Source organism: Hibiscus syriacus, unplaced genomic scaffold, assembly GCF_006381635.1.
Source record: "Hibiscus syriacus cultivar Baekdansim isolate YM2019G1 unplaced genomic scaffold, ASM638163v2 tig00004777_pilon, whole genome shotgun sequence".
NCBI classification, from domain to species: domain Eukaryota; kingdom Viridiplantae; phylum Streptophyta; class Magnoliopsida; order Malvales; family Malvaceae; genus Hibiscus; species Hibiscus syriacus.
The window spans coordinates 161,249-177,433 of record NW_024062029.1 but is presented as its reverse complement, the minus strand read 5'-3'; the positions used below and the strand labels follow the sequence as shown (position 1 = coordinate 177,433).

Below are 16,185 nucleotides of genomic sequence, written 5' to 3'. Positions count from 1 at the left end.
AGAGGTCACCTGGAACAGCAAGAAAAAGTTTGGGTTTGCTTCGATCCATCATCAGTTTCAGTTTTAGTAATGGTCAGCCTATTTACGGTTAATTCGCCCTTTTAAGCATCTGAATTCAGTACCTTCCTGCTCACACTGTTGTAAACCTCTTGTATAACTCTCTCGAAAGCCTTCTTGACAGAGATCAATCCAAAAATATTTTCACACAAATAAAATTTTAGGGAAGACACTTGCCCACCCGTGCCCACCTTCGAACACACTTGCATCCCATCCGACGTTTGTCGAATCTAAGGATGATGTTTACATGAAGAACAACCCTTGTGCTTCAGCAAGGCTTTTGCCATCTTCAACACTCACATCCCTGATAGTTTCCAAGTCGCATTTGTTGCCTACCAACGTCGTTGCTACCGTCGCATCCAAAATTCCGAATGAGCTGCAACAAGTTTTCCGATAAGTGCCACCATTGAACATCTCCGAACTTTGATGTAAATATGCAGTAAATATGCAGAGGTGAATAGATAAACCGAGGATAATTGAGATTACAAGTTCAATAATATGTATGAAGAGTGCAGAAGACAATGTAAAGCATGCAATTTCATTTTGAAAAAGCACAAGGATCAAACTACACTCTTTGTTATGGTAATGGGACTTTTACAAGAATTTTACCACTTTCGATAAATTGTAAATAGGTTAACATGTCCTTGAATTTACAATTATTTTTGTTTTGTCGTCGATTTTTACTGTATTGAGTATTGACCCGATCCGATGACTATTTTTTATCTTTGTTAGCCACTTTCGAACCATCCCTTCCTATTTACATGCCAAAATTCATCAGGAGTTAAACCCTATCTGCCGACTTCCACTGGAAGCCTGCAATGGCGCCTAAAGCTTCTAGTAAGCCATTTTTGTATTGGGAAGCCCAAATCCCAAACTCGTCTCCTAGGGCATCCTCTCCTCCTTGCTGTTCTAATACAAAAGCCAAGGTTTCACCACTTGCTCTTATAAATTGTTGGCTAAATAATATATTTATAATTGTTAGCCCAATTCAAATCACCATTGAATAAATATTTAGGGATGGGCATGGGACACGAACCCGACCCAATCCGATTGGGTCGGATTTTTTAATAAAAAATTCAGGTCCGGGCCTGGTCGGGTAGGGTTCGGATTTAGGGTGAAAAATACCCGACCCGACCAGGAAAAATATAATTTTACCTTATATATTTAGAAATATTTACAATAATATCCCTCTATATATTATTTTTTTCAATTAAGTGATTGTTTTTATTGAATAAAAATAATATTTTTATTATTATTTCGGATTGGGTTTTTAAGTTATATATCGGGTTGAGTTCGAGTCGGGTGAAATCTTGTTTCATGTTGGTTGGGTCGGATCTCGGGTCGGGTCGGGTGGACCAAAAATCCGACCCATGCCCATCCCTATAAATATTATTTAGATTATTTTTAGAGAAAATCGCCTCAGTGACCAAAAATACCTTATAATATACGATTTTAACCAACTTTTTTTGGATTTGCCAAAATGACCAACAAAATCGCAACGCGAAATAAAAAATCGCAACGCGATCCCCAGAATCGCAAATCAGTTTCCAAAATCGCAACGCGATTCTTGACAATCGCAATGCGATAGTACAAATTCGCATTGCGATTTTCCAGAATCGCAACGCGAATATGAAAATCGCAACGCGAACACATAAATCGCAACGCGTATCCGTAAATCGCAACGTGTATCCGTAAATCGCAACGCGTATCCGTAAATCGCAATGCGTATCCGTATATCGCAACGCGTATCCGTAAATCGCAACGACAATACGTAAAATCGCAACGCGTATCCGTAAATCGCAACGCGATTTTTAAAGCGCCATTATAATCGCTACGCGTATTTTATTTTCAAATTACAAAAACGAATATTAAGACAAAATCCCGTAATTGCAACTCATAACCTAAAACCTAAAATCACAACTCAGTCCCATCTCCATCTCTCACTCTCTACGGCGAAATCCGTCCCCATCTCCGAAGATTTCCGTCCCCATCTCCGGCGAAATCCCTCACAACCATTCACGGTCAGAAATCCCTCACAATATTCAGAAATGGAAAATCAACCTCCGAGGGTTAATTTTTTTAATTATTTTTATTTTGAAATTTTTGCATTATTGTAGGTTTTTCATATTGAAACTGATGATAAGTTTACTGGTCATTTCAATAATAGATTAACCATTTCACTTAGATTTCATTTCGCGTTACAATTCTCTCGTTGCGATTTTCATTTCGCGTTGCTATTCTCTCGTTGCGATTTTCAAGTTAGTATTTGTCTTTGTCTTTGTTCTGTCTTTTGGTTGAAGTAATGCAATCCATTCAAGTTTCAATTTGCAGAAGAGTCGCAACGAGATAAATGAAAATCGCAACGTGAAAATGACTATCTGCAACGAGAAAAATGAAAATCGCAACGAGAGAATCGCAACGCGAAATGAAAATCGCAACGAGAGAATCGCAACGCGAAACCAAAATCGCATTGCGATTTTCATTTCGCGTTGCGATTCTCTCGTTGCGATTTTCATTTCGCGTTGCGATTCTCTCGTTGCGATTTTCATTTCTCTCGTTGCGACAGTCATTCTCTCGTTGCGATTTTCATTTCAACCAAAAGACAAAACAGTGTTGTAAATTTTAGTTTCAAGAATAAACTACTACTTTTTATGTTTATTGTTTTTGGTATATCTTCACAGTGTAGTTTTTGGTATATCTAACTTGGTATGTTTATTGTTTTTGTAAAAAAAAAATTCGGCTTCATTGACATTAAGGAATAAAGTTAGCCTAGCCACTACAATTGCTTCGAAGCTTTCACCTTCACAAAGACAATTGTTTGAGGAAACCTGCTTCGGGCCATGGCTGAGAGTACAGCATCCGGGTGGAGATGCTAATTTGACCCATTTGTGGCTTCAGACCATGACATCAAATCTACCTGACAGTATACAACGTGGTGAGGAAGAGATATGGTTTCATTTTCCACCAGCGTATACTTGTTTTGGGTGGAAGGAGTTCTGCTTAATCACTGGTCTACGATTCGGACACGATGATGTAGGCCGGTACACTCGTCATATCGCCCGCCCATCATGGTTATCCCGGGTTTTTCCGGATGAGTCAATGGAGAAGCCGAACCTACACGTCGACGACCTGAAGAAATTGTTTAATAAGAAAGCTGGTTTCACTCGGATGGATGACGTCGATGTTGTCCGAGTATGCCTTCTACTACTTGTGTATGCCGGCTTTTTAGGCAGAGAGGCCAGACAACCTATTCCTCGGGAGCTAATAATATTGGTAGAGGACCTGAATGCATGGAATCTGTTTCCGTAGGGTTCGTATATATGGAAAGCTAGCTGGACTAAGTTGTCTACTGCCTTTGATGACCGCAAAAGTTTGCGTGGCGATGGGTCGAAATACACTTTGTCAGGCTTTGTTTGGGCCTTTAAGGTAAGAATTTCTATATAATGTTTCTAAAATTATAATTAATTAATTAACAATTACTAATTTTGTTATTATATTGTTTGTAGATTTGGATATTCGAGGCTTTCCCCAGCATGCGTACATATGCAATAAAAACGTCAAATGATATTCCCAGGGCTATTTCCTGGAAGAGGAAAAATCTGTTGGATTGGGAAGACTTAATACCATATGCGACAATAAATAATGTAAGTTAACACAAATACTTTAATATAATATATAAACAAGTTATTAATAGTAGACGTTTAACTTTGTTTGAGTTTTTATATTGTTAGGAGGCCAACATTCCATTACAAAGACTGACACCCACGGAGGAAGAGCTTGCCACTGATTGGTGGCAAGCTAGTCAGAGTTTTTTTGATGGCACGGATGATGAGCAGCATCCACTTCCTCCAATTCGAGAGCCATCACCTCACCCAGAGCCATCACCCGATCGACCCGACTATACACCTCTAGAACGAGAGCCATCACCTATCCCGTCACAACATCGAGCCTCTTCTCCACCATCACCTCATGATAGGCGACCGGTAAAGAGGCCACGACATTTATCTCCTTGTTCTCCACCTCCACGGGATGAGTTACGTGATGAGGTCAATGCCTTGCGTGAGGAGATCGGTACTCTACGCGATAACGATGGTGCATGGCGTGTGGAGGTGTCAACATTACGTGGTGAGGTTGCCGCTCTACGTGAGATGATAGTATAGTTGCAGAATGAGGTTCATACTTAATGATAAATTTACTCGTAATTTCACTTAGATTAGCCATTTCACTTAGATTGCTTAGTAAATTTATTCGGTTGCTGCCAATTCTGCTAAACTGTGTATTCTTTAACACTGTGAAATAGTATTTGTCTTTGTTTTGTCTTTTGGTTGAAAGTAAATTTGTTCGGTTGCTGCCAATTCTGCTAAACTGTGTATTCTTTAACACTGTGAAATAGTATTTGTCTTTGTTTTGTCTTTTGGTTGAAAGTAAATTTGTTCGGTTGCTGCCAATTCTGCTAAACTGTGTATTCTTTAACACTGTGAAATAGTATTTGTCTTTGTTTTGTCTTTTGGTTGAAAGTAAATTTGTTCGGTTGCTGCCAATTCTGCTAAACTAATACCCTGAAGTCAGTATTTGTCTTTGTTTTGTCTATTGGTTGAAGTAATGCAATCCATTCAAGTTTCAATTTGCAGAAGAAGAAATAGTTTACTTTCGCAACACGAAACTTAAAATCGCAACGAGAGAATCGCAACGCGAAATGAAAATCGCAACGACAGAATCGCAACGCGAAACCAAAATCGCAACGACAAAATCGCAACGCGAAACCAAAATCGCATTGCGATTTTCATTTCGCGTTGCGATTCTCTCGTTGTGATTTTCATTTCGCATTGCGATTCTGTCGTTGCGATTTTCATTTCGCGTTGCGATTTTGGTTTCGCGTTGCGATTTTGGTTTCTCGTTGCGATTCTCATTTCGCGTTGCGATTTTAAGTTTCGTGTTGCGAAAGTAAACTATTTCTTCTTCTGCAAATTGAAACTTGAATGGATTGCATTACTTCAACCAATAGACAAAACAAAGACAAATACTAACTTCAGGGTATTAGTTTGAAACATATTTTTCTTTGTTATCTGATGCATTTTGTGAACTATGATAGAATAATGACTTGGGTGAATACAATGCAAGTTTGAAACATATTTGTCTTTGTTTTCACTGTTTAAATATCATGTCTGTTTATTTACTGATTTTTGTATTTAATTATTTAGCGGCCCGATAGAGTGGATGCTTTACGTCGGGTTATGCTTGCACGACGGAGTTCACGCATCAGACAGCGTGCACGTGCTATTAAGTCTCCGTACACCCCAATAGTGTGAAGACACCGCAAGAAGAAGCCCGACTCGCCTGTCATCCCTCAAGAGTCCACTCCTATCGTTGAAGAGGCCCCCCTATCATTCCTCGAGAGTCCCCTCCCACCGTTCAAGAGGCCACTGTCATCATTGAAGAGGTCCCTCCCACCATTCAAGAGCCCGATTCACATGGCGTCATATGTAGGCTTCTTGAGAAACCCTCTGACGTGCCGGACATGATGGATTCAAGTTGGCTCTCGTATGAGTTACCGGCCAGTACCATACCGGTATCTGAAGAGGAGAGGAAACAACTACCGGACACAATTCTGGATAACACCCTTTGGGCTAAGACCGCAGTTGATTTTTATCTACATGAGCGGAGCCAGGGGTGTTTCACTGACATATGCAAGCTCACCGATGATATCTATTTGTTGCTTGATTGGTCTTGGTGGGCCGTATTATTAGGGGTCGAAGACAATGGCTATTTCGATGGGGGGTAAGTCTTATATTTTTCTTATATTTCAATTTGATTAATTTTTTTTTAAATTAATGTAAGTCACTAATATATGTCTTTTTTTGTAAAACAGCATATCGATGCGTGGGTGACACGTCTTCTAATAATAAGAAAACTTAAGAAAAATAAAAATATACGATATACAATTATGCCGACGTCTTTTAACGCCGTTCACTTGAAGAATGCACGAGATGAATCATTTGATTTGGGCAATGGACAAGCTAAACTTTATCCTGCATGGTGGGAGGTCGATAAGGTTAGTATTTATTTTAGATTGAGTTTAAAGGTTTTATGAAATAAGTGTGCAAATGAATGAATTATTACTTATGATTGCAGGTGTTTATCCCTGTTTTGGAACGTAAACATTGGATTCTCGTCGAGCTTCAGCTCCCATCCCTTAAGACAATAGTGTATGACAGCATGATAAATTACATATCATTGGCTGATTTAAGAGATATTATTAAGGGATGGAGCTCTCATTTGGCTAAATTCTTGGATGCGATCAATTATTGGACTCGTTCTGGAAACAAGAAGCCAAAGAAGCTCAATATTACAGTTATTAGAGACGAGACCGCGCCACAACAAACGGAAGGAGCCAGAGGAGATTGTGGTCCTCTCGTATGCTTGGCATTGGAGCGTTTGATGACGGGAAGCACCAAGTATCTACCTCCCACCGATAGAGATAGAGCTGCAGTAGGCTTGTGGTTTCGGCATTATATGGCTAAATCGATATATACGAGACGCTGCCTACCTGCATCCGCGTTATAAAAATGTCCATAAACAATTGGTAAGTTTATAGACTTTTGGTTTGAAAATGTTTGGTTAAGTACCTAGAATTCAATAATTTGCTATTTGTAGGTTTTAGATGTGTAGAAAGTGTTGTTTGAGCAAATGTTTGGTTTCTGCAGGTTAATCTCAGAAGTGAACTGCGTGAAAATGATGTATGGCTGCAAAAGTTGATTCAATAGTTTAATTGATTGTTTTTTGATTGTTTAATTGATTTGTAAAAGTTGATTCAATAGTAGATGATTGGAAATAAGAATTATTGCTTATTTTTTGATTGTTTAATTGATTTGTAAAAGATGATTTGTAAAAGTTGATTTGTGTAATTGATGCGAACATAATTCTTATTTGTGCTTGTTTAATTGATTGAAATGTAATGGTTGATTTTGTTGATTTCAATCAGCATTATGTTGAAGGCAAAAATGACTATCGCAATGCAAAATGAAAATCGCAATGCGAAATGAAAATCGCAACGAGAGAATCGCAATGCGAAATGAAAATCGCAATGCGGAAATGAAAATCGCAACGAGAGAATCGCAATGCGATTTTCATTTCGCATTGCGATTTTCATTTCTGTATTGCGATTCTCTCGTTGCGATTTTCATTTCGCATTGCGATTTTCATTTCGCATTGCGATTCTCTCGTTGCGATTTTCATTTCGCATTGCGATTTTCATTTCCGCATTGCGATTCTCTCGTTGCGATTTTCATTTCGCATTGCGATTTTCATTTCGCATTGCGATTTTCATTTCCGCATTGCGATTTTCATGTTGGGATTTTCATTTCGCATTTTGATTCTCTCGTTGCGATTGTAATTTCCGTGTTGCGATAGTCAAATGCATGCCTAATAAGTGATAACAACTGAATAAAAAGAGTTGGTTAAGTCAAAATGGTTGGCCTGAGTCATTAATTCAACTGAAAATGTTAAAAGTTCACACATAAAATCCACATAATACAACGTTTGCATTTAAAAATCACCTAAGTTAACAGTCCCAAAAGGTGAAGCCAATTTTGATTGGGATTTTAAAGATGATTGCCTTTTGCTTGACACCATATGAGCTTTGGATTTTGATGAGGATCCATATTTTGGTAGAGGAAAAGATGATTTTGATGGCACTGGTGATCCACATGTCAACCTTGTATGACCACTTTCCTTGCACCGACTACATGTCGATCTCTTCTTCTCTTCACCCTTAGACGGTATACGATCGTGACTTTTTGGTCGGCCAGGTAGCCTTCTGTCCATGGCTGGTGGCAAAACTGTTTGTAAGTCATCTGGTATGTCCCACTCAGAAGGATGTGGAATAGGGTAGACAATCTCGGCATAAGTCTGTCGATAAACTTCTGTAGTGTAGCAATCCATAGCGTATGCGCTTGAATCATCTTGGTTTAAATGAAGAGCAACTTTTATAACATGGCCACACGGATAACCAGATGTTTGCCATTTCATATAACTACACGTCTTTGCATTTAGATCGACTAGCCCATTTAAGTTATTATCCAGTACTTGAAACAAAGTGTTTGAACATGGTTCAACTCTCCATGACTTTGACTTCACAACACGTTTCGTTATCTTTTTTTCAGTCCATGGTGTAACACGATGTTCCAATGTTCCTGTAAATTTAAATAAACAATACTTAGTAAAATATATAAATATGATAAGTTACGAATTCAAAGAAATAATACCTGCATGGTTTCTTTTCTTGTAGTACCACTGTTGAATAGAGGCTCGAAAAAACTCCATTAACATAGTAATGGGTAATTTCCGGGAATGACGACTTAGAGCGTTGATTGATTCTGCACTATTAGACGTCATGAAACCATATCTTGCTCCAAGTTGATGTACTCTTGACCATCTTTCAAACCCGACATCTTCTAGTGTTTGAGCACACTGAGGCAAAACACGTCTTAAACAATTTATATGCTTATTGAAATCCACTTCCCGATAAGCTTTTACAGCCTTCCAGTATGTCCATTTGTGCTTTTTTATACCAGCAGACCTTGATTTTAGATTTCTATACAAATGAACACCACAAAGTCCATGAAAGCATCTGGGAAACACCTTCTAACAGCGTTGTCAATTGAGTTTGCCCTATCGGATATGATTGTCAGATTGCTAATAGGACCTATGCAATCCCTAAGATGCCCCATAAACCATGTCCATGAATCAGAGGTTTCAGATTTGCCAACCCCGTAAGCTATTGGCAATATCCCATTGTTAGCATCCATGGCTACTGCTAATAAGTTTACTCCAAGGTATCGACCTTTCAAATGTGCTCCGTCAACTATAATAACTGGGCGCATGCAAGTAATAAACGAACGAATCTACAAAATAATATACACAAGAAATATAATCATTTAAATGTGAAATGCATGTAACTAACAAAATGAGTCAACAAAATTATATTGATTTACTAACCGTAGCACCAATGGCGATAAACAGCAACTCAAAGTGTCCATCTCTATCTGTTTTGATATGAGTTACCGACCCAGGATTTTTCAGCTTTAAATTGTGACAATAAGCCGGCAGTTGGGCAAACGATGCTTCTGGCGACCCCCTCAACAATTCCAAGGCATAACATTTGGCTCTCCAAGCTTGAGAATATGATATACTAATCTTGAACCGAGCATTCATGTCAGTCATAATTTCATGTCCCCGATATACCCTGCCATTCAAAAACATTAACTCAGCCAGAAAACCACCCAACACCTTTTTGTTTGCCTGTCTATGGTGAGGAAAAACTTGGGTTCTTGAACATGTATGTTTATCAATAAAAGTCCTAACTTGAAACATTTCGCAATCTTTTGTTCTCTTTGCAATCATACGCCACGTACAGTTTTTGTCAATCATACACCTTGTTTCGAAATGATCTTTGCTTGATTTGTTAACTTTTAGTTGATAGCCATCTTCCACACATTTCGTATACAAAGCTATCTTCAAGTCTTCCTTTGTATCAAAACAATCATCTTTCTTGATACGAATAACTTTTGTGTAACAATCAACTGCTTTCTTTACCAGCTCTTCTTCCGGTATCTGAAGTAATTCTGGCATATTCCAGTTATACGCCCGTGGCATTTTCTTTTCTTCGGGGACTTTTTCTTCTTCTTTTTCTTCTTCAGGATTATATGAATTACAGAATGGATGTTCAACATGTTCATTCACAGTCGTAACTTCCTCCTCATTATCATCAACAATACATTCTTCGGCAACGGCTGTTTCATCATCAAAATTCGGGTATTGACCAATATCAAAATCATTACACGCAGGGTATGTTTCTTCTTCTGAAACATCATCAAAATCCGTGTATTGACCAATATCAAAGTCCGGATATTGACCAAGACCAAATTTCGAATACTAACTAGTACTCACAATTTTTTCTGTTGGCTCATCATCGTCTAACTGGTCAATACGAAAACCGGAATTTGGTGCTGAAAGTTGATTGGGATTTGGATTAGAGAAAGTTTGTGGGTTTTGAGAAAAACTTAGTTGATTACTACCCGCTACTGACCCAACAATACTACTTCTAGGTTCAACAACATACAATGTAACATCATCTTGTGAAACACTAATGTAAGCAATGAATCGTTCAACATCTTCATTGTCGGTTAACAAATAAACTTTACCATTTCCCTTATAAGATAGCCTAAATCCACTTAGGGGCTCTAAATTCAATTTATTTGAAACACGTAGCATTAGAGTTTCATAAGTTAACTTTTGTAAAGACAATTTTAGTTGAAGATTCATGGGTAAAGGCATATATTGTAAAACACCATGAACATTATCCCATGACCCTCCAAAACACAAATCTATCCAAACATGATCAACATTAGATGATTTCATGGTTGTAAATTAATTTACTAAACAGACGAGCTGCGAAACTAAAACCTGTTGCCGGATTGGGAAGGATGTCGTTGGATATAGGAACGGATGTCGCCGGAGAGAGTGATAGATGGAGATGGAATGAGTTGCGATTTAGGGATTTAGTTTATGATTTGCTGCTGTTGCGTAGTTATATACCCAAAATTTCAGTGTTGTGATTTACAGATTCTCGTTGCGATTTACGGATTCTCGTTGCGATTTACAGATTCTCGTTGCGATTTACGGATTATCGTTGCGATTTACGGATACGCGTTGCGATATACGGATACGCATTGCGATTTACGGATACGCGTTGCTATTTACGGATACACGTTGCGGTTTACGGATACGCGTTGCGATTTATGTGTTCGCGTTGCGATTTTCATATTCGCGTTGCGATTCTTGAAAATCGCAATGCGAATTTGTACTATCGCATTGCGATTTTCAAGAATCGCGTTGCGATTTTGGAAACTGATTTGCGATTCTGGGGATCGCGTTGCGATTTTTATTTCGCGTTGCGATTTTGTTGGTCATTTTGGCAAATCCAAAAAAAGTTGGTTAAAATCGTATATTATAAGGCATTTTTGGTCACTGAGGCGATTTTCTCTTATTTTTAAGGTATGTTTGGAGTAATAGTTCCACTCAATTTAGTAGGAGCTTCTAATCTAAAAAACCAAAAGTCATCAAGATTAATTGTTGCTTAATTATTTTTTTCAATTCTGAACCCCTTTAAGAATTGAAGCAAATCATTGAGATACATCAAAGTGAGATTCATCAATTGTAATTATTACACGTATACAAATAATTAAATGAGCTTTCAAATATCCCACATGATTTAATGTAAAAATATTTTTTTACTGACGTGGCATGTAAATTATATCTAAAAACGTTAGATGACTAAGAACTCGGTATTACTTTAAAATAATGTACATAATATAATCAATCTACTATGTCTTCTAATAGCATTTATATTACAACAATGAAGCACGTGTCTCATATTTCGAGCATGGCTCGATTTACTCCAAATTATAATTCGGATTTCAATTCACAAAGTATACATGTTTATGTATCAACAAGAAAATAATATATCTAAATAACCGATAAAGTTCACCGAAAATTACTTTATTTATTGTCATATGAATGATTCATCAATAATGGAGATTACTATCTCCATTCATGTGATTGTTGCACCCGATGTCTAAATACCGTGAGTGCTTGTTGGTCGACCCTTTTTCATGAGAGACCATCAGCAATGATATATCTCCAACTTGCTCTCCCTCATTCTATACACAATTGGACCTTTCCCCATGTGCACCTGACAGTTTTTCAAATGGCTATACTTGTGACACAGGTAGCATTTGACATTTGACTTGTTTGATAATCACCTCGTCTTCTTCCTCATGTTCTATTGATTATCACAATTTCTTCTACCGCGACCTCTATTATGATCTCTGTCTCAGCCTCTATTGTTGTTTCCATTTGATCTATGATCTCTGTCTCAGCCTCTATTGTTGTTTCCATTTGATCCATGTTCTCCGTCTTCTTTACTTAAATGGTTTAATGAAACTTTCAATGCTAACTCTGCATTATCCTACTGTAACACTTTCCTTTTATGAATTAGTATATGAACCTTACAATTGATCAATGGATAAAATATCAATAATCTTTTACCTTTCAACTGAACGAATCACGTAATTAAACTTTTGTGTCATTGAGCAAAGATTTTTTTTCCAACTATAATCCCATTCTTTGAATAGTCTGTAGTAATTATATGGTAGTACTTGTTCATAACTTTCTTAATCTATTGACAACGCACACCTTGTAGACGCCACTGATTGAACCCAGGATATTTAGAGAGATCAACATGCTCTTTCACCATTAAAGTTACCACTATTATTGTAATGTAAGAAATAAAAATAACAGCATAAATAAAAATCGTATTTGTACAAAAAGCTTGTATAATTGTGTTAAAGGAAACACAAGATATACAGAGATAAGCATTACAACATGGCATGTATTTGTTTGACAGTTTATAATCAAATTTGTTTGATTTTATTTTTGCAAGAAAAGTTGGTGAGAGTAGGTCGCATCTTTGAGCATACTCTTCAAGGTTTCAATTTTGTTCCTCCATTCATTGAATGGTGCTTTTGCCTAAACTTTGATGATCCATCTCACTTTAATAATGGCATGTCGATGGTCGGTGTCTTAAGATAGACCCGAGTGATTTGGCTATATTTATCCGCAGCAGCAGCATGCTAGTACAATTTTGTTCCTAAAAAATATTGGTAATCTGGCACTCATATTTGCCATTATCTCCAAATATGTCAGCGTTTTTATTGTATAACATAAAGTTTTGGGTGCCTGTCTTCATTAAAGTAACACTGAAATCATATAAACTCAAATAAATCACAAACAAGCCTCAAAGTAACAGGAAATCTAATCATACAAACTTAAATAATTGTTAAACAAATCTTAAAATGACATTAGAATCAAATCACACAGAGCCATAAATCAAGCAACACTCACAATTTCACTACTTAAAGTTATAGATAAAACTCAATAGAACTATTTTCTCAAACAACTTGTAATGAAATGTCAAGTCCTTTGTGAATTCCTTGAGTTGGATAAAATCTCCCGACCTTTCAATTTGAGGAATGCACATCTACAATCACAGAGAACATTAGAATTTTTTTAAAAAATTATGATTAAAGTAAAAACTGATTCTTTAATTATTCAGAGAACTTACTTGAACGATTTAACGATCAGCGACATTTGAAGTGGATAATAAAGTTGCATGTAGACTCTTCACACTTGTAAATTTCTTCGAGGCAAAGCTTACCACAATGAGAGCATTCAGGGTAGCCCTCTATCTTCTGAAGAAAAATAAGATCATGATCATGTGGGTTGATGTAATAATCAGACAATCTGGTTCCATCCTTGAGAAATGAAAATTTTCCAAGAACACAATTGACATGAGCCGAAGTATCACATTTTGGACAATGATAATACTGAAGACTTGGATTTCTTTTTTCTTCACAGATATCACAATAACAATGATTTGGATAATCATTATCATCATGAGAATTAAGGTATAGAATGTGTTCATCTGATTTGTGACGAGTTGAATGTGGTAATGTTACACATCGAAAATCCAAAGCAAAACTGCACTTTCCACATCTGAATGCACCATTCCTATGCCAATCGTTGCCACAACCATTACACGGCTTCTTCTTGCATTTGAAATCAAAAAAGAGAAAGTGTTGATGTGCTTGCGATTCAATGATATCAGGAACTTTAGCACACCTTAAGCAAACATCGTAGTATCCTTTAATTTTGTAGAAGAAACCACTACATGGTCGGTTGCACATGTCACAAAATAGGAAGTCTCTGGATTGAAGAGTGGCATTGGATCGATGGAGCCAAAGAGGCTTGATTCTTGGCAACTCAGAACAATGTTTGTGAAGACAAAAATGGCAATCTGATTCCGAGCAATGATAGAACAGATTAGTTGAGACAGGCAGCATACACCCATCACATTTTCTATCAGTTTTCTCCTCCATCTTGTCTGCTAACACCAGGCAATGACCTTCATGGATGAAATGCTCAATCTTTGTGGCATCTCCATCTTCATTCACCTCAATAACACGAGTGATGGAAGACTGCGTAGCCGCATTAAGCCCCTCACATTGGCATTCTTGCTCAATTACGTCGTACAAATTTGAATTGTCTTAAGGCACAATTCACATGGACAACGTAGTTGCAACCTGGCTTCACACAAGAGTAACTCCCATGCTCTACTTTCACTTCTTCAAAACAACTCATGCAATCTTGCCTTACAAGCTTTTGTGTTACAAGCGAATATTTGTGAAAAAGGCAATGAGCATGTCGTGAAAATTTGATAATACGTGGGAGTTTTGTGCAGTCTTTATGGACCATGATGCTGCATGCGGGACATATATAAGAAATAGAATTCCCCTCGGTGCCACATGCATCACAAATGAATGAACCTTGTCTCCAAAATAAGGTGAACGCATGTTGATGGTGGCTTTTATCTTCAACAACAGACCTTGCCCATGCACATTCAATGTTGATGTTAAAATTACAAAGAGAACAAGAATAAAAATATCCAGAATGTTGTGTTTGACATAGCTTGCAAAAGTGAGCATTCTCAATAGACTCAAGAGAAAGAGGGTGTTGGCGATGGGAAGGGTGATGAATTATTGTGGATAACTCATCAAGGCATTTCTTATGAATGATAAAAGGACAATCAACACAAACATATAATGCATCAAGCAACGGTTGATGACAACAAGAGCAATATGATCTTTTGTGTTCATCCATGGGAGTTTGAATGAAGGTCAATGGATGTTGGTGGAAGTCATGTTTGGACTCTGGGTTGACCTTGTTATACGAAGAAGATAAATTAAAACATTTGATGTCAAGGGAAAACCAACAATGACGACATTCATAAAAGAACATGTTACGTTTTTCCTTGCATAATGCACAACCATATACATACTTAGAATCAGGATAGGGCCTTTTTCTAAGAAAAAAACCTGGGTGCTTGGGATGGAGAGGGTGATTGGAAATTGAAAGCGGTGCCTCCGCACATTTCTGATGAAGGTGATAATTACAGACTGCACAACTAAAGCATGGACCTGAAACCATTTCGCAGCATCCATAACAGTAAGCTTTGGGATCAGCTTCACTGTTTTGCTCTTCCACAAACACCAAGGGATGCTCATGGAACTCATGCTTCATCTCTCTCTCATTTTTCATCTCCATTTGTGTTTTTTTGAGAATTGAATATGGGATAGCAGTGAATGACAAGTAGATGTTCAAACAATGAACAACAATGTCTTGAAAAGACAATTTGAGGAGAGAAAAAAAACCATGTCTTGCTGATTAAAAAGGACAAAGTTGGTAGTTCAAACGAAATAAAGAATTTCTTGAGAAGAAAGAAAGTTGGTAGTTCAAACAAGTAAAGAATTTATTGAGAAGAAAGAAAGCTGATTGTTAAAACAAGTAAAGAATTTCTTGAGAAGAAAGCAAGTTGATCGTTAGAACAAGTAAAGAATTTGTCTCCGACGATTTCGATAATCAAGTTGGAGTAAATGATTGAATGAACAGTTAAATAAGGCTAAATTATTAATATTGAATAATGAATAAACCATACAACATATTTTGCATAAAGATTAAAATAAGCTTTATAGTCCACTCACATTTGTTTTTTATCTAGTCAATCACATTTTTTTTTTTATCTAGATTGACTGTCTGTCCTAGACTTTCAACTATATTGACTTTGAATAGCCTATGGTGTTTACATGTTGGTATATATTCATAACCTTTTTAATTTATTGAGAATGCGTTGTTTAAAGATATGATCTTTAGAGAGATCAATATTCTCTTTTATCATTTAACTCCTCGGAGTTGAATGAGAAATCGTAATTGTACAAAACTAGTAGAGGAATTCAACTTGTTTATTCTATAAGCAAGAGATTCTTTAAATAGGTTATACAAGAGCAAACAGAAAACATGAAAATAACACCTAAACTTTTAGAGAGCATAATAACAAAAATCAAAACCAACTACAACAAATATCTAAAAATATTCCTCAGTTAATGTAAGTGGACCAATTAACTTTTGTTGGCTTTACTTGTAGCTGTAGGCCAATAATGATTCCCCCCCTCT

At 37.0% G+C, this 16,185-nt stretch overlaps 1 protein-coding gene across 1 annotated transcript; it reads right to left on the bottom strand.

The window, feature by feature from the left end:
* Positions 1 to 300: 300 nt before the first annotated feature.
* Positions 301 to 15,293, bottom strand: LOC120197113. The gene is made up of 4 exons (XM_039198729.1): positions 14,502 to 15,293; positions 13,334 to 14,221; positions 858 to 966; positions 301 to 433 (listed from the first exon to the last, which is right to left on the bottom strand). The coding sequence occupies exons 1-4, from the start codon at positions 15,277 to 15,279 to the stop codon at positions 301 to 303; spliced, it is 1,908 nt and encodes a 635-aa protein (XP_039054660.1). The 5' UTR covers positions 15,280 to 15,293.
* Between the last annotated feature and the right edge of the window lie 892 nt (positions 15,294 to 16,185).